Raw genomic sequence first — 26,516 nt, 5'->3', positions numbered from 1 at the left:
TACTTCCAAATTCAAGGTGTGTTTCAACGTTGGGCCTAAATATTCCTTTACCTGAGCTTCTGGGGAGGAAAACCCAGGCTGTTCACAAAACCACTTGCATTTCAAAGAGCTGTGGTTTCCTGCCACAAAGGTCCATTTTCTCTGCCAGGCGTTTCTGAGCGTTTGCCCTGTGTCAGCTTGACCTGGAGGTGATGATTACAACCTAAGGGTGCTGGGTTGGTGCAGAAATCCCGAAGCAGAAGTGACTGGAACTGGGGAGGAGTTGGGGGGCTTCCCAGAGGAGCTGATATCCGAGTGGCATCTTGAAGGAAGAGTAGGGGTCCGCAGAGAAAGGGCGAAGGACTGCGGGTGGGTGGCATGGTTTGAGCGGGGGCCTGGTGGTGGACAGGATTAGGCTAGTCACACCTGTCTGGGTGGGAAGGAGATGTGGGCAGGGGAGTCTACAGGAAGACTTTATCTAAAAGCCACGGGGGTTCAGTGCGGCCTTGGCCAGAGGAAGAATGCAGTGAGATGTGGGTTTGGTGCAGCTGGGTGGCGGGGCTGAGGGGGCCGAGAAGGCGGAGCGGGCGCGGGCCGGGGTATGTCGCCGGTGAGCGGTTCCCATAGCCAGATGACACAAATAGACTCGGGGCCAAAGGAAACCCCGTAACTCACCAGAATCTGCAGGGAGATTTCTCTGTCCCCCATCGGCCTTGGGTTTTCTCGACAGGGAGTTTTGAAAGTTTGAGGAAGCGGGACAGGCCGGTGTGTGCAGACAAAACCAGGCGGTCCAGGACACGGGTTGTTTTCCCCCGGCAGGCCAGCAGGACCGTGGACCGTCTCTGATACATCGCATCCGTCGTTCTGGGCTTTTCCCATTTTCCACCTAGACACGAGAGTTTTGTGCGGATCTAACAAGATGAAATTCTGGACCTGAAGATGTGGATCTAACCTCGAGGCCCCCGGGGATGGAGCTGACCACTGCCTTTGGTCTCTGCCCTGCTGTGACCCACGGGCTCCCTACCAGAACATTCCCTTCCCACCGGCCCGCGAACCAGCCCCGCCTCCTTTCTGCCGCAGCAACCGCGGACCTCCGGACTCTCCAGTTGTTGCGTTATGTTTGGCTTTTATGGCAAAGCTTCCTGACGAAATTGTTTGTGCCTCCGTTTTTCCTACCTCCACTCAGGGACCCTGGTCGCCACGTGCGACCGAAACGGGTCAGCCCTCAGGCTTCACTGTCTCCCATCTCTCAGTAGCTTAGGAGGGAGCTGATTGTTCCCCCTCTTCAGGCTGTTTCACTCCTGCCTTGGCTTCCGGCCCCCCACGCTCCCCTGGCGGTCGTTTCCTCCTGCTTAGTCTCCTTGGCGGGTTTCTTCTCCTTTTCCTGGCAATGTTGGAATGTCCATGTTTCAGCTCTGGAACTTTCTTCCGGAACTTGTCTTCTTGGCTTCCACCCTCTGTCTCGGAGATCTTGCGCGGTGGCTGTCATATTCCTCCCTCCAGCTCCTGCCTCTCCCCCGAGCTCTGAACTTGTGTTTCCAACAGCCTCTGTGCGATTTAATAGGCACTCCAACTTAACATGGCCCAGACTGAGCTCCTGATCTCTGCCCCAGACCAGCTTCTCACCCAGTGGGACCCCATCCCAGCCAATGGCACGGCCATTCATTCATCCAGGTCGTCAGCCAAAAATCTGAGCCACCTGTGACACTACTCCTCTTCTTCTAAGAAGATTGGCTCGTGTCTCTATTCTGTAACTTGAAACAAATGCTCGATTAGCAGTTTCTGCCAGCGATGAGGCATATTAGTGAAAGGCTTGCTTGTGACCCGGGACTCAGCCGCAGAGGGAGCGTTACCTGTGCCCTGCATCCCGGTCCAAGCCCTGGAAAGTCTGTGATCCCCGCCATTCACCATCTCAGACCACCGTCACGTCTTCCTGGGCCTCTCTGGTAGTTCCCCTTCCCCCAGATCTGCTCTCACACGGCAGCAGAGTGACCCCGATACCCCCTTGAGACCTGTCATACACCCCATCTGCTCAAAACCTTCCAGAGCCTGCACTCTCCTTGCTGTTCCTCAGACGAGCCAGCCTCTGCCCATCCAGCTTTATGGCTCCTGCCTCTGCCCTCTGGCTGCCATGGGCTTCCGTGGCAGATTCACGTGGCACCCCGTTCCAACCTCAGAGACGAAGGCGGCGGGCCCTCTGCCCCTCTGCCCTGCTCTGTCCTTCCACTTTGCTTGCTTTATTGACATTACCTCTAACTAACTGAAGCTAAATATACATTTATTCCACCTCTCCCTGCCCCCCTGGCCCATATACCATGTCTCTGCCAGGTAGAATGTAAACTCCGTGGACTGTACCTTCAGTACCAGACAGAATACCTGATACATAATAGGGGCTGAAAACTATGTTGACCGAATATGTGCTAGTGCATAAATGGTGAAAAAATGTTTGAATGAATGAATGAATGAATGAATGAATGAATGAATGAATACACATATACACAAGTACACGAGAGGTGGATCCTGGTGAGCAGGGAAGGAACAGGAAAAACGAAGGTGTTTCTGGGGCGCTTGGGTGGCTCAGTCGGTTAAGCATCCGGCTTTGGCTCAGGTCATGATCTCGTGGTTTGTGAGTTCGAGCCCCCACATCGGGCTCTGTGCTGACAACTCAGAGCCTGGAGCCTGCTTCGGATTCTGTGTCGCCGCCTCTCGTGCCGCCGCCCCGGCGGGGGCTCTCGCGCGCTCTCGCGCGCTCTCTCTCTCTCATAAATAAACTTAAAAAAAAATTTTTTTTTTTAAAGAGGGCTTTTCTTTGAGGACCACTCAGGAATTGTTACTCTGTTTTCATTTTCCTGTGATGCCCAGTTGGCGGTCATTGCCCCTGACTTCATTTCTCCAAGTAGAACTTGCTGCCCAGATTTTTAAAAATCTGGGGTCGAAGGCAACGCAGACGCCCGGCTGTTGTCCGCGAGGTCGTTCAAAAGACCAGATGAGTCTCAGAACTAATAATTCTCGAAATTAATTAAACCCTCCTTCCCAATTATGAGAGAATTAAGCTTTCATAGCGTGCGGCGGCCGTGAATCTGGGTCGGCGTTTCCCGGCTGGGTCTGGGGGCAGTCAGTGGTGCTGAGCGTCTTTGTCTTTTTTTCAAGGGCTGTCACCCAGGACCATGAGCGGCTAAGATGGAGACGTCCGCCTCAGTCACGGCCACGGAGAAGAAAGACGCCAAAAGTGGGAGCCTGGAGGGTGTCGCTTTCCCCGACCCGGGCAGGAAGGCCTCTGCTCTCGCGGTGGCCACGGCGGCCGCGGCAGCGGTGGCTGCCCAAGGAGGTACTATGTGTTCTTCACACTCGGCGGGCGGCAGGGGTGTTTTTCATTAGCCCGTTAGGATTTAATTAGGCCGGTGGCCGATGTCACCAGGCAGGCATGCTGGGTTTATGGGGGGCGAAGAGGAGGGCACCCCTGCTCCCGGGGATCCCGGGCCCCTTGACGTTCGCCTGCAGGTTTCTCGGGGATCCGGCCGCCCTCAGTCTGCTGAGCGGCGCTGGGAGCGTTCGGTTGGCACGTTTGAGATGTGCCAGAGACACGGCCTCGGGCCTCTGGCCTGCCAAGGACTATTTTGGAAAGTAATTGTCTCCTGATCCCTCTGGCTGTAATTAGAGGGTCAGGTACAGAATTTAGTATCCTTAGGTGAATTTCTGGCCAACTTAATTATAACAGAAGAACTCCACAAGCCTCAGCCTCTCATTTACTGCCCCGGAGAGAAATGCTCTCTGGTTTCCACTGGTCCGTGCCAGCATCCCGTCGGGAAAGTTTGGCGGGAAGGCGAGACCTCCCCTTGTGTGCGCGCAGTCCATCTGGAGGCCACAAAACTATTTCTGTCTCGGAGGAGTGGAGAGTCTTAGATTTCTTCTCTTTCCCTTTTTTATTCAAGTGCATTTAGTCATGGCCTATTGCTTGCCGCTCAGGCACAGATTTGCCTCCGCGGGGTGGTCGTGCAGGCATGGGCAGTGCCTCTCACACTTTGATGCGCACACGCATGGCGGGGGTGGGGGTGGGGGGCAGCTTGCTGAAGTGCAGAGCCCAGTTTAGCAAGTCGGGTAGGGCTGAGTTTCTGCATTTCTCTCCAGAACTCAGGTGATGCTGGTGCTCCTGGTCCGTGACCCGAGCTGGGTGTAGCTGGGGCTGGAGCCCAGGGACTCGGGGAGACCCTCAGACGGGGAGGAAGGAGTTGGTGGTTCCAAGGGTGAACTAGAGGACCTCCGGGGTGTGGTTACTACATTTAGTTTTATTTTTGTTCATGATTCTAAGTTGGAGGTCGTTATTAGGATGTGTGGCCCAAGTCAGGAGGGGGAGACCCGAGGCCAGCCTTTGGCCTCCCTACCTGGGTGATCCCCCTCGACTCCTGTCCCTCTTGGAGACTGGCTGTCCAGGCCCTTCTTGTGCGACCAGCTGGGGTGGAGGTAGGAGCCAAAGCCCCAGGTGGACACCCTGCCCTCCAACAGGGTGATGTCAGCAGAGGAGGGGAGGCTGAGGGTAGGAGTCTGGCTGGCTGGGAGGCCAGGCTGCCTGGTCACAGGGCTGGCTTGTCCTGGGCCTGGCTGTGTCTGCATGTGATCTGTTCCTTCCCTGGGGTCAGGCTTCCCCTACCCCGTGGTGACTGCTCAAGCTGTCCCGCTGCCTAAGGGACAGATCCATGGGTCTCCGAGGCCTCAGTGAGCCCTGGCAAGCCTGGGCCTCCGTGCATCTCTGGCCTGCCCCGGGGCCTCTGTTCTCCCCACAGTCTGGGTCTACTTCTCCTGAGCTGTGAGTGGGTCATGAACTACCACATGGCAAGATTTACGGCCATGCCATAGTAGCAGAGAACAGACTTAAGCAGTAATTACACAGTGATTGAGATGTAATTGGGGGGAAGCCCCTCTAGCTTCAGACCTCATTGTCACCAGTGTGCAGATGCCTGAGGGGATCTCGATGCTGGGGGACGGGCAACAGGCAGATAGCTTGGGGTGCAGTGGTTCCTCGGAGGCATCCAACCCTACTCTACCCCACCTGCACCGGCGCCCTAGGATGCTGGCCCTACCCACTCCTGCAGGCCCCCATCCCCTCATTCCCTGAGCCCGGAGCAGCTCCTGGCTGATGCGGTTCCAGCGGAGCTGGCTGTGACCTGTCATTGCAACGAGTCTCCGGTCAGGTGCAGCTGACCCTGGGGAGGCTCTTCACTGCTCCTGCTCCCCGTGGCCCTGTGTGCACAGTTTGTAGGGGAGGGCCCTCCAAGAGTCAGGCAGGAGCCTGCATGGGGCAAGGCCAGGGGTATCACGGAATGGGTGCCCTGGACTTTGAGGCTGTGTTCCAAGGACAGGGTGAGGGATGTCCAGTGGTGCAGCCCAGAGGGGGCTGGCCTGGGTCCTAATTGCCACATCCCTGGGGGCCATGTCATTTTCCTCTCTGGGCCTTGTTTTCCCAGTCTGTGTCGTGAGGTGGACATTTGGATAACATTTGGCAGATGTCACCCAAAGTCTTCATGATCTCGTGACGATCTCCTGCCTTTGAACACTTAGGCTGCTTCCAGCTTTTCACCGTGGAAAAATAATGTGGAAATGAAATCTTTCTACCTACAGGTGTGTTCCCTCTTAGAGCCAAAGCCATACAATTCCAGTGGTGGGGGTGAAGGTCCTGGAATTGGTGGTGGGACGAGGGGATGGGATCGGGGGTCAGGAGCTGGCCTGGACTACAGGCTGCCCGCCCCAGCTGGACACCTTGCAGCCCTGCCAGTTTGTAGGCTGTCCCTGTGCTGCTCACCACAGGGCTCCTGACATCCTCAGACAAGACTCAGCCATCCTCTGGATCACCGTGTAATAAGCCACGAAACAGTAAGCTTGTGTGTTCGATGATAGGAGATTGATTAATCAAACTATGGAACGTTTATTGAATAAAACATTATGTGGCCACTGAAAACGTTCATCAGGAGACTTTACAGTAACGTGGGGAGGTGTGACTGCGTTCCAACAGCGAGAAAAAGCAGGATGCAAATTCTGTCTTAATGTCTCTCACAACTTTAGACTCCCCGGAAGTACCGTTAGCAACAGCGGTCCAGATGTTGGGACTCAGGGTGATGGACGATGCATAGGGGAAGCTCATCCCTGTGGTTCTTAGGGACCGTCAGCCTTTTAGAACCTTCTATTCGAATGTAACTACCTCTGAAAGCAGGGGTGTGCTGGAGCCAGCCGCTGCTAACTTGTGGGAGTGGAGTGTAGACATCTTCCAATCCTGCCGTCCTCGACCTTCAGTTCGTAACTAAAAGTTGGCCGTAGCGGGAAGAGTTGCAGGAGGAAAATGGGCAAACGCTACACATCAGGGCCGCCTGCCCCCGCCGTCTTCTACCACCGCCTCTTGTTGATCGTCTCCCAGCACAGGGAGCTGCTGGGTACCAGGCTAGAGTGGCAGGCACGTCTGTTTCCTGAGCGCTTGAAGGCTCTATTTTATAAAAGAGGAAATGATGAGGCAGGGAAGGGACTTGCCCAGGGCCACCAGCTGCTATAACAGAGGGCGGGATCGGAGGCTCCGGCTCTTTCCCTGTCACGTGGTGAGAGGCCTTTTTTTGGTATTTGCTTTCAGATTGTGATTTTAGACTCTTTGTGGGTGACGTGGGCCTTAAAGCCCAGCCCACTGATACCGTGTGGTAATCGTCCAGCCTCCGCCCCAGCTGCGGAAAGTCACACATCTGTCCAAGAGGCTAACGGCACCTGCTCTTTGTGACTTTGAGATTCGAGGCTGTGACTTATTTGCGGAGGGCCCCGAAAAGTCACGTGGCTTGACTGGCCTCTGTTGCTTGACCTCCTGGAGTGCCACGAGGCTGGACGTGCTGGGGGCTGGGCGTTTCCACTCAGAGTTGCAACCTCTCTGAGCCCGCGGAACAGGGCAGTAGCAGAGAGGAAGCAGCACTGTGGTCAGACTGGGGGAAGGTTTCAGTGAATCACCTGTCTGGCGGGAGCAGCTCTGGAGAGCAGACGGCAGAAGCCGAGGCTGGCGGGTCCTCTCCCGGCGACTTTAGCTGTGGTGCTAACACTTTGGAGGCCATAAATCTTTAAAAAACACATTTTGGCCCAGAGCTTTTTTCCCCCTTTAATTTTTAAAATGGCGTAATTTTAAAGGCAATTTGATTCAGATGTTTTTCATTGCTTTACGCCAAAACTGCCCAAATGCTGTCGCATTTTCCTCCTCGGCAGTGGATTTTCTTTCCAAAAATATTTCTGGACCTGTCTGTGTGCCTCAGCTGAGCCCCAGGGACCCAGCCACTTCAGGCCTCCGGGCTGGGACGATCGGAAAGTCTGGAGCCATAAACCTTGGAGCCGGGTCTCGGTCCGAGAGCTTTGCTAAGTCCCTGAGGTCAAACAGCCAGACGGGCTTTAGAAGTTCTGCGAGGCGCCTACAGTGGCTAACACCTAACTGTTGCAGAGTGCCCACTGTGTGCTGGGCCAGGGTCCCCCCACTGTGGTTCCCCACGAGTGGCATCAGCATCCCTGGGAGTTGGACCCCACCCTAGGCCTCCCGGAGCAGTGTTCCGGGAGTGGGGCCCAGAAACAGCTCAGACTCTGCAGCCATACCACCTGGGTAAGGCCCAGCTCTGCTCACCTTGGGCCGGTCTGTGTCTCAGTTTGCTCGTTTGTAAAATGGACACAATAATGGCACCCACATCACGGTGTTGTGAGAATTACTTGGTTAGCAACATAAAATGCCAGGCGCTAAGTTAGCTCTTTGTGGAGATCCCGGTTCAGTGTCTGCCTTGTTAACTATCACCGGTTTTCCTTTTCTAGGCCTGCAGGCTCCGCCTGACTTAGAAAGTCTCCCCTTCACTGGCAACTCTTGCTAGTTGACTTGTTGAGGCCGGACAGGTTGTAGGAAGACCAGATTTCTGTTGTCTTCCTGCTTGAGAGTGGTGGAGGGAGCCCTGGGCTGGAAATCAGGCCTGAGTTTCTGTCCTGCTTTGCTTCACTATCACAGGCTGTCCTGGGTAGACGACCTTAGTGGGTCCCTGGCCTTGCTAACTCAGCCTTCTCCCCTGTACGCTGGAGGGTGGGATCAGACCAGAGGTTGCCCAAACTGGCTATGCCTCAGAATCCTGCGATACACCTGTCATAAATGCGGATTCCCGGGACACTCCAGACCTGCTGAAACAGAACCTTCCAGGCTGGGGCCCCGGGCATGTGTATGTGTAGCAGGCTTCCCAAGCCTTTGGATGCGGTTGGTCCCAAGGCATGGAGTGTATCCCCGGAGGTGGGGCACTAACTGGGTGCCGCCGGTCAGTGCGGGCGGCGTTGTGCCCTGCATGTTACGGTGCGGCTCCCGGCACATCGCTCCTTGCTGCGGGGGGGCCTCCGTGCCTCCGACTGCACTGGCCACCCCTTCATCTTGTCCACCGGCCCTGTTGGTGTCTTTGCAAGTTGCTTCCAGTCACGTTTTTGCTCAGCGGTGACACATCCCCGCCAGTCCCGGAATGCCGCGCCAATACCATAGTCTGCAAAGGAATCAGGTGGTGAGCATTCTGGCTGAGGCGCCCAGGGTGAGGAAATGTACCCAAGTCACCTGGAGCCCCATCCTTGATAAGTACCTCCGAGACCCTGGTGTCTCTGCCCTCTCTCTGCCTCTTGCCCTCCCGCTAGGATGCCCTACGGGCAGGGCATTGGTTGGTCACCATTGCGCCCCCGGCCCAGCAAGGCAGACGGCCGACAAACGGTTGCCGAGTGAGCGGCGTCTGACGACGTTATGCCAAGTGTGTGCCGGTCGGCTGTTGTGGCCTCCTCCCTCTCAGGTCGCCAAGGCCCTTGGGAGACCAGGGTCAGTTGGGCTGGCCTGCTCCTTGGCCCCGGCTCCCGCACCTGAGGCCCTCTGGAACTTGCCGAGCGGGCCCAGCCTTCCCGGCCTACCCGAACTGCTCTGCGGGGGCCACACACTTTCGCCTTGGGCTGGAGGATGCACTCAGGTGTGACTAAATGGGCAATTATTCTTATTTAAGTGATTTTCAGGATGGCCGTTGGTGCTGCGGCTGAGCTTGTTTTAATGGCCCAGTCACATGGAACAGCCAGTTCCCATCAGACTTTTTCCAAGAGCAGAGCTCGGTCCTCGCTGACAGCTCTGTCCACCCAGGGAGGGGGGACGCAGTCCGACCGCCCGGGCTTTTTCCGGGGAGCTCTGAGCGACTCACGATGCCCTGGCCAGTGAGGTCTCGTGTGCCAGGGCTGTGCCGGAGGGCCGGGGCCCCTGGGGCAGAGGGGAGGGTTGGAGGCTTCTTTTGGCCCTCAGTGGAGTGTGGTAGGAAGGACCTGGGCTGTTTCCTGCTCCCCACTGCCAGATGTGTGTCTGGAGCAAGCCGGCTAGCTTTTCCCAAGGCCATCAGTTGGGGGTAATAATGGATGGTAACCGACGAGGAGAAATGCCGTTTGCAGAGCGGCTATCAGAGGGCCTGGGCACTGACAAAGTAAACATTAGTGACATGAGTCTGAATGCCCATTCCTTTGGCATATCCCGGACCCCGTCCTCTAAAGGCCGCTCTAAACGTCACTCAAAACAGCTGCCGTCCAGCATCAGAGCAGATGCCCTGATTAGCCCCAACATGGCTGCCCCCGCCGTATCTCACGTCAGCGTTCGAGGCCCAGCCCAGGGCCTGTGCTCTGGAAGCCTTCTGGACGGACCTCCTGGCCTCTCCCCCTGGGTTGTAGAGGCCGGCGCACATGCATTTCCGCTTCAGACCCGCCCTGTGTGTTTCTGGCTGGCGCGTGTGAGTTGGTGACCTCTGCTCACAGAGAAGGAAAGTGCCCGAGGGCCGCGCTGGTGGCTCCGGCTCCTGTTTCCCCCCTGGGCCCTTGGCAAACGTGGCCTCATCTCTTGTGGTTCACTGTGCGTGTTTAACTATTGCAGAGTTGGGGAAAGCTTCAAAGTCCCTTCCGATTATAGAACTGGGAGAAGCTTGAGAGATCATATAGTTCAAATCTGTTCCTTTTAGACACGTGGAAGCCAAGGTCCAGAGACACGAAGCACAAACTCGTCTAGTGACACCGCTGGGACCGGAAATCGATTCACCGGGAATCACCGATGGGATGGGACACAGCTGCTCCCTGCCCTGCCCCCCGGTCCTGTCCCAAACCCCGGCTTCCCGAATTGATGGTGTTTATGTTGGAGACATTTTTCTGACGTTTGGTTCTGTCAAAACTAATTTTAGCATTTCTAAAGCTTGGTAAAAATACAGCCTCATTACTTTGATGTCAGTGCATAGTTTACTATTAGTATATTCTGGGGTTTATCATTTTAGTCATGTTTAACACGGCTGCACCAGGCATGCACTATTAAATCTGGCTTATTTTACATTCCTGTCCGGAATTATTTATTTGTAACAATTTCCTCTCTATCAAAAGACACAGCTAATGCTGTGTTTTAATGTGTTATTTACACACAAAATAACCTATTTACAACTCAGTATGCGCCAGAGGGAGAATGGATGGGCCCCGGTTTCCTGCGTTCTGTTATATCGGAGTTTAACAATCTGGTTTGCTAATAGAACCATTTATCATTGGTGTGGGGGGATAATTTATTTTATGTTTGTGGCCAGGTCTCCCTGCCTCTGATCTTGGGAACATTTTGAAGATAGTGAAGTCAGGCCTGGTGTTTGGGGCGGAAGCGGGATACCCGAAAGAGAAGGGGGACCCGTGGCCTTCCGGAAGCGGCCCGGGTGCCTCTGGGTTCCCTGAGCGCGTGTGTGCGTCCCGCAGATGGTTCCGGAACACCCGTCAGAGACGCGGTGATGCAGAGACTCTGCCTCTGCCCTCCAGGAGCACCCAGCTGAAGGCATCAGGGGACAGAGAACAGAGCACTATGGGGACACTGGGCAGATGTGACCCATCCCACCCAGGAAGCTTCTTGGGGAGGCAGCATCGGAGCTGGGCCTGTAAGGATGTGTAGGTCTCACCAGGCGAAAAGAGGAAAGGGTGGGTGGCAGGGCAGCTGAGCGACCCCTTGGGAGTGCAGGGGCTTGGGAATCAGCGTCTGACCTATGTGGCTGTAAGCAGGGGTATTCAGGGGGTGGCCTGAGAGGGGCTCCTGCTTGAGTGACAGGCGGGGTGTCTAGACTGTCCCCTCACCCCCAGGCCTCAGGAAACCAGTCCCAGAGGTTTAAGGCAGACCGCTGCCACATCAGATTGTCAGTGTCTGCTCAAAAGCACTACCTGCAGCCAGAGGCTGGAGACAGGGGTCCAGGAAGAGGTCCCTGGGTCCGGCAGCCAGGCATGGTGGGGACGGACAGTGGGATGAGGGAAGGACTGCTCAGAAGAGAGGCCCAGCAGCGTCTGGGGCTCCTAGTGGTTATGTGGCCACTCGACCTTGCGAGCCGAGGTCCTGTGGCCGTGTTGGAGCTTCCGAATGCGCACTAACGGGCAAAGGAGGGCAAAGCAATGCATCTGTGTTCTAGAGGCCTTCTTGACGGACCGCCTGGCCTCTCCCCCTGGGTTGTAGAGGCTGGCGCACACGCATTTCCACTTCAGACCCTCACTGTGTGTTTCTGGCTGGCGCGTGTGAGTTGGTGACCTCTGCTCACTGAGAAGGAAATGGACTGCTGCCCTTTCTGAAGCCTGTGCCAACACCAGAGGGGGCAGGGACAGGTGAGGTGGGGGGAGGCATCCAAGAAGGAGGGGCCATCGTCCCTTTCCCCACGGGCTGTGGCCCTATGGAGAAACCAGACACCCCCACTTGTAACACTGATGTGGCCCCTTACCTGATGTATGGAGTGATCAGAGTATTTCAGGAGGGGGACCTGGAAAGTCTCTAATGTCTGAGTAGGGCCCTGCTAACACCTCTGCCTGCAGCTGCGTGCCCTCTCTGCCCTGAGGCCCTAGGGGGGGTCAGCCGCACTCTCAGATCAGATGGTTGGGGAGAGGTTACCAAAGTGGTGTTACAAAGTGTGGTGGGATTCAGGGCAAGCCACAAGGAATGGTGCATGGGACCACCAGCTCGGGTGGCCGGCATGGTCTGGGGGCCGAGGCTCAGGCTTGGACAGACGAGGTTTGAATCCTTGCTCCGTTGCTTCCCGGTTGCGTATCCTTTGCTGATCTGAACCCCAGTGGCTTCACCTTAGAAATGGACAGCACACTTACCTTTTGAGGGCCAGGATTAGAGATAACCAGCATAAATTGCTTGGATGGTACCTGGCATATAGCAGGCATTCTGTATATAGTTGCTTTCAGTATTATTGTTTTTGCTGTTATTATGATTATTCCAGAACTATTTCTGAGAGTAGCATCATATGCATCCGATAAACATTTGAGAGTGAATGAACACACAGGTACGTGAACAGAATCTTCACAAGGAGTCGCAGCTTGCCCATGATGTACGAGGGGGATATCAGCCTTCTAGCCCAAGGAGCGGCATGTGCAAAGGTCCTGGGATCTGAGAGTGGGTCTGTCAGCCCCTTGGGCAAAGACTGCCTGCACACCTCAGCCCCAGCATAAGCTGCTGTCTTGGGACTGGGGAGCCCTGGGATATCATGTTCAGGAGCCCCCAGTCTGTCCTCTGGCTGCTGCATAACCACGTGTGGATGCTGGAGGCCCAATCCAGCCCGGCTCTGGGTGCACATGGCTTGTTTGGACCCCACTGCAGGCTCAGCTGGTCTTTCCTCTTGGACAGGCAGGGAAGAGGAGGCTGGAGGGGCTCTGTCTTGAGAAACTGCCCTTGGCTCTTTCCCTGAGACTGTCCTGGCTGGCCCTGCTCCCTAGTGCGCATGGATTATCAGCTTGTATTTGTGGGGACTGGGAAGTGTGAAACCCTCACACTGGGCAGCAAGGCCTCTGGTCTGAGGAGGGTCATTTCTGGGTCTGATTTCTATCCCAGTGTGAGTAGTCACATTTGAGAGGAGGGTTTGGGTTTTGGGTGGTGCTGGGCAGAGGACATCAGGCACAGACTTTACACCTTCCTCAATTCCCGCCATTCTGGAAATGAAGGAACATTCAGGGGGAAGCCTCATGCACGGCAGAGCCGGGGGTCCTGCGTGGTGTGATGGTGGTGAAGGCAGGAGACCACGCCCCAGCCGAGTGCCTGAAATTGACCCTTCAGCTGTCACCTTGCCTGCAAGTTTGTGCAGAGGCCCATGTTGTCCTAGATCCCCCTGTGTGACCTGGGTTACCAGGTGCCAGGCCTCTGCCCAGTGACAGCCTGAGGGTATTGGGGTACCTGGGGCTGACTCACGGGACAAAGGTCAGAAAGGGAGGTACAGACTGACGAACATGCACTTTGCTACCTCTGCAAGTTCTGAGGCTGGACACAGGTAGGACCCCTGAGTCTACACACCGGTCACATCTCTCCTGGCCGTGTTGGGGACAAGGAAAGCAACGGGGACCTTCAGTTAGAGACAGGCAGGCGTGGGTTCACACCCACGTATGAACATGGGCTGTCCTTGCCTCATCTGCGAAATGGGGGTGATGACGCTCATCTGGCCGTCTGTGTGGGGCATGAGGGTCTGGCTTATGGGCGACGGGATAGTGGCATCGCCTGCCTGAGCGGGCCGGGGGCAGCTCCTGGCTGTATCATTAGCGGCCAGAGGAGTGCGGAACTTTCCAGCCTCCCGCAGCAGCGCTGACCTTCCAGGCCCCAACTTTCCCAGCTGTGAGCCTAGGATGGGATGGAGAGGAGGGCTGGAGAGACAGTGATCCGTTCTTAGGTAGACAGACCCCAGAGAACTGGAAACAGTGCACCGAAACCTGTCTACTGATGTTCACAGTGACATGATTCAGAAAAGCCCCCCAAATGGAAATAGCCCAGAAGTCCGTTAGCTAACGGATGAACAAAACGTAGTATATTCTCGTGCATATGGAATATTATTCAGCTGTAAAAAGGAAGGAAATAGTGACTCGTGCTTCAGCATGTACGAACCTTGATGACCCATATTGTATGACTCCGTTTATGTCGCTGTCTTGAGTGGGCAAATCTCTAGAGGCGGAAAGTAGAAGGGAGGAGGGAACGGGGAGAGATTGCTAATGGATATGGAGTTCCTTTTTGGGTGATGATGTGTTCTGGAATTAGATTGTGGTGATGGTTGCACAACCGTGTGGATATAGTTAAAACCACTGAATTGTATCCTTCCAAAGGGTGAATTTTATGGTATGTGAATTATATCTCCGTTTTAAAAAGGAAGGGAGGGAGGGAGCAAGGAAGGAGGAGGGAAGGGAGGGAGGGAAGAAGAGAGGGGGGAAGTTAGGGATGACCAGGTGCAGGCCTGGGTGAGGCCTGCAACCCCAGTGTGAGTCCCCAGGAGTCCCCAGGCTGCGTGAGCGATGCTGCCCCTCAGGGAGGACCCAGCTCCCCTGGCCAATGAGCAGCCTCCCCAGCCAATTCTATAGGCTCCAGAAGCTCTAAAAATAATTGGAGTGGAAGGAGGGTGTTTAATGACAAAGTAAATAATTACATTAAGGGTGTGAGTGTGGAGGGAGCTGAGTAAATCACTTTAGAAAGAGCACCAGCCTCCAGCTAACTTCCAGTCCTTTATCACCAGATCCCGTCCTCCCTCGGTCTCTGCATAATTGATTGTGGCAGGCATTGTGGGCCCTGCAGCGGCAGGCGCTGCCGGGGTCAGGCAGGGCTGGGAGAGATGGCCAGCCTGCGAGCCAGGGTGCCCCGCCAGGCCCACCTGCTTCTCCAGGGAGATGAGCCCCAGGGGGCGGCAGGGAGGTGCCCGGCCCTGTCCTGCTTGAAATCAAATGCTTTGCTGGGAAGGGCCGGGGCTCAGGGCTCGGTGATGCCCTCGGCTGGAGAGGGCCAGATTCTTCTGTGCTTCTGAGAGGGCGGAGCCTCAGGGGCCATGAGGCCCACTGAGGCCCAAAGAGGGGAATGTTTTGCCAAGGCCGCACAGTGAGCGTGCGACAGGTCCGGTAAGAAGCAGATCTGGGGCACCCAAGCCAGCGCCAGGGGTGCGGTGCCCAGGGTGGGTGGGCCTTAGCGAATCAGTGGTGTTCCCAGCTCACGCTTGGGGTCCCCAACCTGTGAGCGCTGTCCCAGGCCCCCTTCGGAACAGCATCTGCACAGGGTGGGTGTCAGGCAGGTTGCAGCTCCTGGGGTGGGCGGTGGGGGGGCATACCCAGCTGTGTGGCAGGAGTGGCAGTCATCGGGTGCACCCTCCCACCTTCGCTGTCCTGGCCCAGAGTCCCCGGTTTCCTCCTTCCCTCCACTGTCTTCCCTCCCTCGACCCCATGGCTTCACCCTGTCCTCAGTGAGTCCCAGCCTGTGGCTCCAGAATCCCAGGAACCCCTCTCCCCAACCCTGTGCTCCCCCTCAGGCTGGTGGAGGACGGGCAGCCAGCTTAAACTGAACCCCAAGAGGGACATTTGCGATCTATGAGGATCTAGGAAGACCTAGGCCTGAAAGGATGGCTCTTCTCTGATGGAAACCAAGTCACTCAATTGCAAGTGACAGAAGCCCACTCAGACCCTCCAAAGCTACATGGAGTTCTCGGCTTCCATAACTGGGAAGCCACAGCCAGCTGAACTTGAGGTTCCAGGGATGTCTTTGGGACAAAGTCTGCACGCTCTTGGTTGGCTTTCCCCTCGGTCGCCATGCAGGCATCTTCTAATCACTGGCTGCCAGGAGCTGCTGCGGGTGTACATGGGCCCGACAGCCTGCTTTCACAGAGAAGTATCTCCTTCCAGGTGACTCTAGCAAAAGTCCGGGGCATCTTCTCCTCGTCCTGGCTTGGACGCCCTGTGCCCTGTGCGCCAGTCACCGTGACCAGACCATGTGCTGTTATGGACACCTGGCGGTCTGGGGAGGGTCAGCCTCCCTGACTGTAAGGACTGTGCATGGGAGAATGGGCCCCGGGTGGTGCTGGGCAGGCCAAATAAAAATGTCCACCTCTCTTCAGCCAGTTGACAGGAGGGGGACACCTTAGGGGCTCCTGGAACCTGTAGACACTCGCCAGTGGATGGGGTCGGAGCTCTGGCTCTTCAGAAACAGGGAGCACTCCTCCGGTCATCCCTTCCCGGGGCCTCCTCCTCTGGGCTGCATCTGGAGTCACCTGGTCACTCATTGTCCTTTTGAGCTGCCCATGGGGGAACAGGAAGTGTTTCGAGAAGTGCCAAGTGAAAGCCTTAGGGAAGTGACGGAAAGTTCCGGAGGTAGGTGCCACTCAGGAGGGTTTCTCGAAGGCGGGACATGTGGGGGAGGGTCCTGAGAAGGGGATGTGAGCAGAGGTCTGGGGGCGAGGATGCGAGGGTGCACGTGCAGGGTAGGGACCAGAGCATCTGCTGGAGGGGAGGCTTCACACAAAAGGGTAGGAGGGAAGCTGCAGTTGGAAAGGGAGTTCTGAATGGCTGTAGGGAACCTTGAATGCCCTGCAGAGGAATTTGGACCATGCGTAGTAGGGAGCCATGGAAGGGCTTTGAGCGGGGGAGGGACATCCAGAATAAACTTGCACTTTTGCTAGATTGACTGGCATCCTGTGACTTGAGGCGTCCCATCCCCACAAACAAAATGCAGGTGATTCCTGCTGGATTTCTCTGCTTGTCAGACCCCCCTCCCTCCTTCCCTCTCTGTCTGCCACCCTGCCTCTCTTCCGTCTTTGCGCATATGGCATTCATTGAGGGCCTCGTGTGTGCTGATCAGTGTTCTAGATGCCACTAGATGCCCTGGACATTTGCTCGAGTCGCCTGGAAGGAGACACTTCTCCCTGAGAGCAGGGTGTCAGGCCCCCGTGCAAATGCAGCAGCCCTGAGCAGGGTCCCGTTCTTCCAGAACTGACGGCCTGGGCGGGCGGGACCGGAAGTACCCGAAGACATGACCACGCTGCGGAGAATGGCGCCTGGGTCCTCCAGCCGGGGAGACCGGGCTCGCCTGTGTTTCCCAAGGATGTGGAAGCCACTGCCTCTTTTAGATGTGCTGGTGAGGCAGAGTGGAAACCGCTTCCGCTGCTGGGGGAGGAAAGGCTGGTGAGTTGGCCCCGGGTCACCCCCGCACTACGGGGTGGGGCGCTCACCTGCACCACGGCCCGGCTGGCCACCCGTGTGGAGAAGCCAGGATCCAGCCCGAGTGGTGGCGGTGGGGCCTCTGGGGCCAGACGCCCTGGGCCCTGAGCGCCGAGGACACGGGGGCAGTTCCTCGGTCCGTAGCGTGGGGCTGGCATGCCCTCCCTGGTGGGGCTGAGCTCAGGACTGAGGCGGAGGCCCCACAACTGGGCTGTTCTCATGGGGGCCCTGGAAGAGCCAACTGCAGTGCCAGCACGGGGGATCTCAAGCCCTTTCTATGTTTCTGAGCCATCACCCCAGAGTGGGCCTCTGGGGGCATTTCCAGCTCTGAGGGAGACATTGGGGGAGCCCGTGGCCTCTGCCTGGGGAATGTCACCCTAGGCCTTCAGGCTGCTGGGATCCCCTTTCCCCCAGCCGCATCCTTGACATGCAGGCTCTGTCCTCTCTCCTTGTTTCTGGAACGTTCCTCCTGAGCCATCATGCTCAGAGCTGGCCCAGGGGAGCTCTCCCCTCACCTCGGCCGGTCTGTGCACCCCGTCCTCCACTCTGGTGTGGCAGTGAAGGCGAGAACCGTCTGTCAGGTGGAGGCTGAAAGCAGGGGTCATTATTCTGGTAGTGGATTGCCAGGCCCGACCTGGCTCCCACCTGTGGGAGCGCGTGGCCTTGTTCTGTGGGGGTGGGGGAGGGCGCTGAACTCGGACACACAAGCCCTCTGTTCCTTGGTGGCCACCGCCCATCCCCGTGTGACATCTGTGGGAGCGTGCGGAAGGATTCTCAGTGTGCCACGGGACGTAAGGCGTTGGAACTCCCCTGCTGGTGCCTGCGCGTCACTAACGCTGACCAAATGTCCTGGCAGGGCTGTGGGTGGTCAGACGTGGTTTCTGTGCATGTGTCCCCAGGGAGGAATCAGAAGCTTCTGGGATCTTAAAAAAACGGAATCAAAGAAAAAACAGAGTCAGTGCTTCCCTGTGCCCGTGCGGTGATTCTAGGAACTCCGTTGCTTTGGGGCTGTGGGGAGGGCAAGAGTGGCCTTTGAAAGTTTTTCCCAGAGGAGGTGGGGGTGGCGTGGGTACTGGGTGGAGATGTGGCAGCCGGCCCGCCTGGCCTTGAGCTTCCCCCATCCTAGAACCGGCCCGGCTGCACACAGGGAACAGCCCGATCCCCTCAGCTGGGTTGTGCCTTGGGAGTGAGAGAATCAAGCCCAGGGTCAGACTGAGACTCTTGGCCCTGCTTGTGCAAGAGTTTCCCAGCTGGCGGGGGGTGGGCGCCTGGGGGGCTCAGCCCGTTAAGCATCTGACTCTTGATATCGGGGTCGTGAGTTCGAGCCCCGTGTTGGGCTCCACACTGGGCATGAAGCCTGCTGAAGAAAAAAGGACTTCGCAGCTGCGTGGCTGCCCCAAGCCACTTCACAAGCCTGCTGGCTCGTTCTCTTGCCCAGGGTCTTGTGTGCACAGACGCATCTGGTCCTTCATCCTTTGGTGCCCCCTTCCCACCCCGGCCCCCACTGCATCCTGCCTTTCTTGGGTACAGTCTCCTCCCTACCGGATCACCGGGCTGTGCCAGCCCCCTGGGCCACCTCGTCCTGAGAAGGAAGTCACCCCCAGCCTCCCCGGCCCTCAGACTGTGCCCCGGATTTGAGACTCCTTGCACACGTGGCGTCCCAGTTGCAATGCCTAGAGCCTCTGCAGTGAGGATTCCGGCACACGTGATCTGTTTGGAGGTGCAGGGAGGGGACAGGGGAGCGGACGCAGGAGAAGGAGGGCACCTTAGCAAGCCAGTTACCTTTCATCCTGGGGGAGGCTCCGGGACCCCGCGAGATCTATCCCACCCAAGGGGCAAGAGAGCCAAGTCTAAATGCCAACCCCTGTCAGTCTTCGCTTGAGGGCCCCTCTGGCACTTCCGGCCTATCCTGTTGTCAGGCAAAGGGGGCTTGGGAGGCAGAGAAATCCCCCAGTTAACGACAGGTGCTGGTGCCTGGAAGTTGGGTGAACGCGCCAGAGCCGTAAGGGCATGGGGGATATGAGTGGGAAGCATCTGCTACCTGGAGATGGCGGTGGTGGGTGCTTGCAGAGGGCAATTCCGGGGGGGGGGGGGTTGGGAATCCTTTGCTGTGTCCCTCTCTGCGATTTGGTCATTAGAGAGGAATTCGGATTCATCTCCAGCAAACGTGAGTGTGGTACAATGGATGCTTCTCCAAACGGAGGCAAGGGATTTGGCTGTTGTCAGACCTCAGTGCCTTAGTTGGAATGAGTTCGTCAGAGGCTGTGTTGAGCGAGTAGGTGTGATGGGAAGGAGCACAGGACGACGGGAAAGAGACTGCTGCTCAAAGAAGGGCCCAGAAACACGCCTGAGGGACCCGAAGATCCCCTCGGTGCGTCATCAGACACAAGGGCCCGTGTCCTGCCTTCTTGAGGCCTGTGCCACAAGTCCTGAGAACCAGGGACGGGGGAGCAGGGACGGTTCTCCTAGACTGGCCTTCTGGAATGGAGGAGACCCCAGACCCTGAGCCCCAGGGATGCGCCTGATTTATAACCAGTCACTAAAAATATATACAGTGAAACGAAAGCTCCTGTTCTTGAGCAGACTCCTTTTAGCCGTTGTAAAGATAAGTAACGGCAGTTATAAGGCCACTTAAACCCTTACCTTTGGGGTATAAAGGGGTCTCTGCAGACAGTAAGTCTTTATCGAGAAATGTTTACTCATAAAAAACCACAATGAAGCCTGGGAGAGAAGGCGGCTCGGCCATCGGGCCTCTCTGCCTTTATGGAGCCGCGGCCTCCGCAACAGTGGCTGCAAATCACCGCATCCCAAAGTTGAGGGTGGGACTGAGTTAAACCTGCCTGCCGCCTTCTAGACCGCCACCGTCCGCCCCCGGCTCCCCTCCCCCATCAGTGGAGGGCACCTCAGTGGGCGGTGGCTCCCCTGGTGCCTGTGCCACTGTGCCACTCTCCCTCTCCCTGGGACGCCCTCCTCTGCTCTCCTCCCCGCTGCTTGTCCCTGCAGGGCCATTTCCACATGTTCCCCCAGACACCCACCCCCGTACCAGTTACAGTCCGGTCAGGGGAGCAGAGCCACGGTGAGTGACACGGGACAGGGGTCCTGATGGCACCAGCCGCACCCAGCTGGGACCATTAGCTGGGGGAGTCTTGAAATCTCTGGAGGGCTGTGGCCAGAGTCACCGGAAGGTCAGTGAGAGGGAAGGCCGGGTGGGACACAGGCGAGAGTGTGGACACACTGGATGGAACCCGTGGGGACAGTTAGAGCTTATATTTGTCCCGCTCTAGGAGCTCCGTGGGAGCGGGAGGGGCTGGCTGCCCACCTTGCATCCCGAACTGGTTAATCCATTAAAAATTCCCCAGGAGAATTTCCCCAAATAAATTCCCCCAGGAGAGGACCCCAGAGAACAGCTCTTCATGTGGGTCGTATCTATCAATATTTGTCTTGCTAGAGGGGCACCCCGGGTGGCTCAGTCGGTTGAGCACCCAACTTTGGCTCAGGTCATGATCTCGAGGTTCCTGAGTTTGAGACCCACATCGGGTTCGTTGCTGTCAGCTCGGAGCCTGCTTCAGATCCTGTCTCCCCCTCTCTCTGCCCTTCCCTCACTTGTGCTCTCTCTCAAAAACACATAAACTTTTGAGGGGCGCCTGGGTGGCGCAGTCGGTTAAGCGTCCGACTTCAGCCAGGTCACGATCTCGCGGTCCGTGAGTTCGAGCCCCGCGTCAGGCTCTGGGCTGATGGCTCAGAGCCTGGAGCCTGTTTCCGATTCTGTGTCTCCCTCTCTCTCTGCCCCTCCCCCGTTCATGCTCTGTCTCTCTCTGTCCCAAAAATAAATAAACGTTGAAAAAAAAAAATTAAAAAAAAAACACATAAACTTTTAAATATATATATATATATTTACATATAAATATATATGTATATATATATTTACCTTTGTAGAAATTTAAAAAGAATTTTTTTCAATGTTTATTTATTTTTGAGAGACAGCAAGAGAGAGCACAAGCCAGGGAGGGGCAGAGAGAGGGGGAGACACAGAATCTGAAGCAGGTTCCAGGCTCTGAGCTGTCGGCACAGAGCCTGACTCGGGGCTCGATGAACCGTGAGATCATGACCTGAGCGGAAGTCGGATGCTTAAACCGACTGAGCCACCCAGGCGCCCCTACCTTCCTTAGAAATTTTAAGGCCAGAAAACTTTTAAATGTTTTAATTTTTAATCCATTTAAAATTGACGAAGGTAAACCCGTTATTTTTATCAAAAATAACTATTTTCCAAAATAAGAAAGCGAGAAGGGTGGGATCACGCTTTTGTAAACCTCTGTCCTGTCTGGCCTAACGGGAGGCAGCTGGAGGGCCGCATGCATGCTTCTGCGTAGACACGTCTACAGCAATGTGCTCTTTTGCTTGAAATATGTGGAGGAGATCTGGCCTCACACAAAGCAGTTAGAAAAGGGAGGGCGGTTCGAAAGTCTGTTCCGCTGCTGATTGTAGATACTCTCCTTTGATACTACACGGAAACTTGACACATGGTTGTTTCTTAAGGTTACTTGCGACATGAAATCCGAAACCAGATCAAAGACCTTTCCCTTTTTTGTTCGCTAAAATCCACTGGTCTCTCTTGTACTGTGAACGGGTATTTTTGTACCCACGCCTTATTTTGTGCCATCGTTTCGAAACACTGGCTTTTGTCATGGGGAAATATATTGGCTCACGGAATGGACAGCACCGTGAAGGAATGATTGTGATGAAAAACACTGTGACTTTGCCCCCGCCGTGAAAGAGGACCGTGCTGTACCCCCATCCTTCCTCCAGACCTCGTGGATCTCAGCTGTGGCCAGCCCTAACCTGGAACCCACTGACAAGGGAGTTCTTAGAAATGAAGTGTGGGCTTCGCCTCATTGCCATGGTACAAAGCCACCCTAACACCTCCATGGGGGTGTCTCCTTGAAGCCCCCTCACCCCTTAGTCCCATCTGCCTTCTGGCTGCATTTTCTCTCTTCCCCTTCCTTGACAGAACTGTCTCTGTTCCCTGTCTATAAGCCACACCCCTCAGGACCGTGCCCCATCCCTTCACCCAGATGGCTCCATGAGGTTCCCATGCTGCTCAGTCCACGGGGGTGGTCTTCATGCCTGCTCTATGGACTCACCAGAGCTTGGTCTCACGCCCCCGGCCCTCCCTTCCCTGCCTTCTGGACACCACGTGCCCTGGCATGGTCACATACCCTCTCCCTTCTCCCTTGGCCCAGGGTCCCAGGGGCTTGCTTGCCCCTCACCACAGTCCACCTTGGTCTCACCTGGGGGTCCTACCTTCTCAGCTGTCTCTGCTCCATGACTCTTACACTCAGACCCACTTACCCCAAGGGCTGCCTGCCCTCAGACTTCTGGATGCAAAATGGCCGTCTCTGCACCCACTTCTACACCCCCCCCCCGATGCCCCCAGGGCGTCCTCCCAGGAGATAGCATCACCAACCTTCACTTGTATATGATGGAAACTTAAGGGGATTTGTGCCGCCTGTTGTACACGAGGCCAGGAGGAGCCCTCCAGTCTGCCCACAGGCTCACCATGAGGAGCAAAGAGTGAACTAGAATCTGACAGGGTTCTGGGTTCAAAGCCCACTCTCCTCCCCTGCCCCCTGCCTCTCTAGGCATTCTGCCTTTGATTCAAGGGCTGCACTTTCAGGTAGAGATGAGGGCTGCTTGAGCCTTAGGGTCCATCCCCTTGCAGACAAGAGGTAGTCAGAGCCAAAAAACTCCAAAGAGCCCAGCACCCATCCCTGTGGGGGGTGGCAGTGCCTCTCTTGGCCTGGGACGGTGGTGAAGGGTGACAGCACCCACCCTGGGATGCACAGGCCTGAGTCTGATACCAGGGCTGCCCTTGGGTGCATCCGGGAGTTGTTTTGGGGTTTTTGCCTTCGGGTTTTTTCCCCCCTTCCATCCCAGAAGAAATCTCTAAGAAGAAAAGAGATCTGCCTCCGTAAGCAGTCCCGGGAAGGAGTGTGTAGGTACCACAGGCCCAAAGCAGAGAGAAGAGAGTCTGCTGCCCTTTTCAGCCGGCTGAGGCCTCAGCTGGTGCTGAAAGTCTCGGGCATTTAGTGCAGAGCCAAGTGGCAGGCCCTGCTAACTCCTTACAGAGTGGGGGCTCTGCAGGTGGGAGCAGGAGTGTCCCCTGGGTAGGATTTGCTAATGTGCTGTGTGTGTCTCTCCCTGCCCCCCGCCCCTGCTCCCTCCCCACACCCCCACCCAAGCACAAAGCACTTCTGAGCCTTCCGAGTTTGTCTGGCTCCCAGCAAGTCTCTGCAGGGGACCTCTCCCACCCCACCCCCATATTTTCCTTTAGGCCCTCTGCCTCTCAATCCCAAGGCTCCTTCTGGGCCAAATTCAATTAGTCAATTCTGTTTAATTCAAAAAGCATTTGGATGTTTATGGAAGGCCTACTGGTTAGCATGTTGCCAAGGCCACCCGGATATCAAGTGGTGCAGCCAGGACTTGAACTTGAGTCTGTCTGAGCCCTGGGTGCAGGCGCCTCTTCCTTCATAGCACGGCCTCCTCCTCTACCTTCTGCTGATAACGTGCTTGTCTGGAGTAGCCCCAACTCCCTGCCTTCTTTAACTTTTGCCCGCTCCCAGTTTATGTGCTGGGAAAACATAGAAATCTGTTAGAATTGTTTTTTTTTTAATGTTTATTTATTTTTGAAAGAGAGACACAGTGTGAGCGGGGAGGGGCAGAGAGAGGGAGACACAGAATCCGAAGCAGGCTCCAGGCTCCGAGCCATCAGCACAGAGCCTGATGCGGGGCTCAAACTCTCGGACTGCGAGATCATGACCGGAGCAGAAGTCGGATGCTCAACCTACTGAGCCACCCCGGCGCCCCAGAATTGTTTCTGCCCAAGAATCCAGGGGCACCGAGTAAGGGCTTAAGAATCTCTTCTGTGGATGATTTACACATTGCTGGGTGCAAGGCCTCTGAGGTGTAGGTTTGGGGCTCAGCGGCTTCTTGTCTCTTTCTGGGTCACAGTTGGTATAGATTGCCTAAGTGGTGAGTGACCTCCGGGTGGGTGAGATTTGTGCTACACTTTAAAAGTGCTGGTAATAGACAATTCAGAGTGACAGAATGCTGGTAATGGAGAATGCTTTTATATTCCCTATCCACCTCTTCTTTTTTTTAACCCCTCATAAATCTTAGGGACTCTGAGACCAGAAGTTTCTTCATCTATTTGCAAGTATGCATCGTGGTGCCAGGCACCGTGCAAATACCCCGCCGTCCAAGCCCCTGAGGAACTCCCCAGGTGGGAAGAGGGATGGAGTAGCACATCGTTAGGGGCTCGGTGTGGTTAAAGGCTTTGAGAGAGCCCAGGTCTGGGCACTTTTTCCTCCCCTGAGGGAGGAAAGACTGGGAAGGCTTCCTGGAGGAGGTGTGCTCGAGCTGGGTCTTGAGGGATGAAGAGGGGTTCACCAGGCAGAATAATGGAGCATAGAGAACAGAACATGAGCATGGGCAGAGGGAAGGGTGGCAGCTGAGATGATGTGAATGTGAGCTCTGCTGACTGTTTTGCTGGATGAAACCTCCCCAGCGTCTCCTGAAGCATCACACGCTAGAAACACTAGGGTTGTCAAGAAAGATCTAGGCCGGTCCCTCTCGCCTGCTGTCTGCTTTTCTCAGCTGAGTTTACGTTCCCTCTCGCTCCCTGAGAGTCAGGACAGTGGAACGCAGGTGGGTTTTGGAAGTTTCTCTTTCTCTCACTCACTGAGCGCCCATTCCCTCATCTCGTGTGAGCTCTCGGCCGTTGTCCTCGTATTTGCCGAAGTCACGGCGACTCGGCTCGGGGGCCCCAGTTGGGGTGACTGAGAGCTTTCCTCCCGGTCGGACATCCTGGAAGCCACAGAGGGTTAAACACCAGGCAGCTGGTGAGCATTAGTCCCCTCTCCAGGCGATAACGTCAGAGGCTGAGCTCGAGAAAGAGGAGCTGGTGGCAGGGAGGCAGAGGGGCTGCCTTGAGGCTCTCCCGGGTGGGCTCTTGGCCCCACCACCCCCAGGTAGGCCGGCCGTGGACGTGGGGGCCCCAGGAGGACGTGCAGACACGGCCACCAGGCCGGTAGGCATGTACGTGTGGTGCCAGTGCCCGTGTCTCTCGGTGCGAATTCTCCTTTCACAGAGGCAGAAACTTCAGTGGGTGTGGGTGTGGGTTCTGGGTGGGGGGGTGGGTGGTAGCTCACTTTCTGTGGCCAGGGGCGGGGTGGGGGACTGGCTTTCTTAAACAGATGCTCCAATGTCCCGTTGGAGTGGAGCGGGCAGGCAGGATGGGCTGCCCGGCAGCTCCAGGGGTCCTAGCCGGCTGTGCAGCCCTGAGTGGCCAGGGGCGCGACTGGCCGCGGTGGCTTCAGTACGTGTTTTCTCGGTCTGCCTGGGACCAGGAGGCCTCTCGAAGGGGTTGCCGTGCGCCGACTCAGTGACTAGTGTGCGGCCTCCCTGTGGTTCCAGACGCCTGGCCAAGACGCGGGAGCACCCCGCCTCTCCCCCCGAACCCACCCCGGGGAAATGGGAACAGTGTGTGTGCTCCTTCCTGACCGGCAGCCTGTCTTGGTGTGGCCTGCTGAGTGCTACTGCCCAGGCTCGACAGGGGTGTGTTTCCTGGAGGCGTCTGTGCGCGGCAAGGTGGGCGGGTTGCGAGTGTTGCCAAGGGGTGGCCGGCCGGGTGGTTCGCTGGCTCCTGGACTTCGGGGATCGCGTTTACTAGGCCTGGTATGTGATGTGTTTTCCTATTTTGACTGCATGTCGGGAGAAAAATATCCATATTAGGGGTGGGCCTGTGGCTCAGCCAAGCAGCGTAATGAGTGAACTTCTACCGTGGAAGAAACTGGTAGATCCGGCATTTAAGACGACCGAGTGGGACCCTCACTCTAGCCTCGGCTGTCAAACCCACAGAGGGGCTGGTCAATCTGTGCCCCCCGGGGCGTCCAGTGGCTCACACCTCCCACTGCCAGGCCCGGCCTCCCCGCTGTGTCGTGGGGTCTGCCTGGATGCCAGCTGAGGGCTGGACATGAGGAGGAGGAGAGGGTCCGGGTAGGTCGAGGAAGACACCGGCACTCTCAGTGGGCAGCCTGACCCCAGGCGATCTGCCCCACCCCCCACCTTTTCCTCCTTGTTAAGTGGAGGGAAGGCTGACTTAGACTATTAACAGCTATTTGGAAAAGACCCTTTTCCTGCTTTAGCCCAATTGGCCCTTTGCAAGGTGACTTTAAGTCTGTGCCATGACCCCCAGAGGCAGGTGTGATTCCATTTTACAGGTGGGGAAGCCACGGCTCCTTCCTGGTGGGTGACCTGTCCAGGACTTCCCAGCTGGACATCAGAGGGGCTGGGTCACGTGCAGCCTCCTCTAGGCCGGGCCACCCCCCATGGTGCCTGGCGGGTGTTCTCAGGCTTCGACTCCGTGGGGCAGGGGAGAGAGTGGCCTCAGGGAATCTGGCTGCTGGTCCACCAGGCTTTGCTGTGTCCCACGCCTTCAGCTTGGTGACGAGGCTGCTATGGCTAAGGCCCAGCTTAGTTCATGTGCCTGC

At 56.5% G+C, this 26,516-nt stretch overlaps 1 protein-coding gene across 1 annotated transcript in view; it reads left to right on the top strand.

Moving 5' to 3' along the window:
• GLI2 (GLI family zinc finger 2) overlaps positions 1-26,516 on the top strand; it is a 257,439-nt gene that overhangs the window by 66,469 nt on the left and 164,454 nt on the right. Inside the window, 1 exon segment of the mRNA XM_040474663.1 lies at positions 3,130-3,307. Within this exon segment, the coding sequence (XP_040330597.1) occupies positions 3,160-3,307 (148 nt within the window). The 5' untranslated portion in view covers positions 3,130-3,159.

The sequence above is a fragment of the Herpailurus yagouaroundi genome, unplaced genomic scaffold (assembly GCF_014898765.1).
Source record: "Herpailurus yagouaroundi ecotype Mexico unplaced genomic scaffold, PumYag 140, whole genome shotgun sequence".
NCBI classification, from domain to species: Eukaryota; Metazoa; Chordata; class Mammalia; order Carnivora; family Felidae; genus Herpailurus; species Herpailurus yagouaroundi.
Note: the sequence above shows the minus strand (reverse complement) of the source record. Positions and strands in the feature narration are given on the sequence as shown.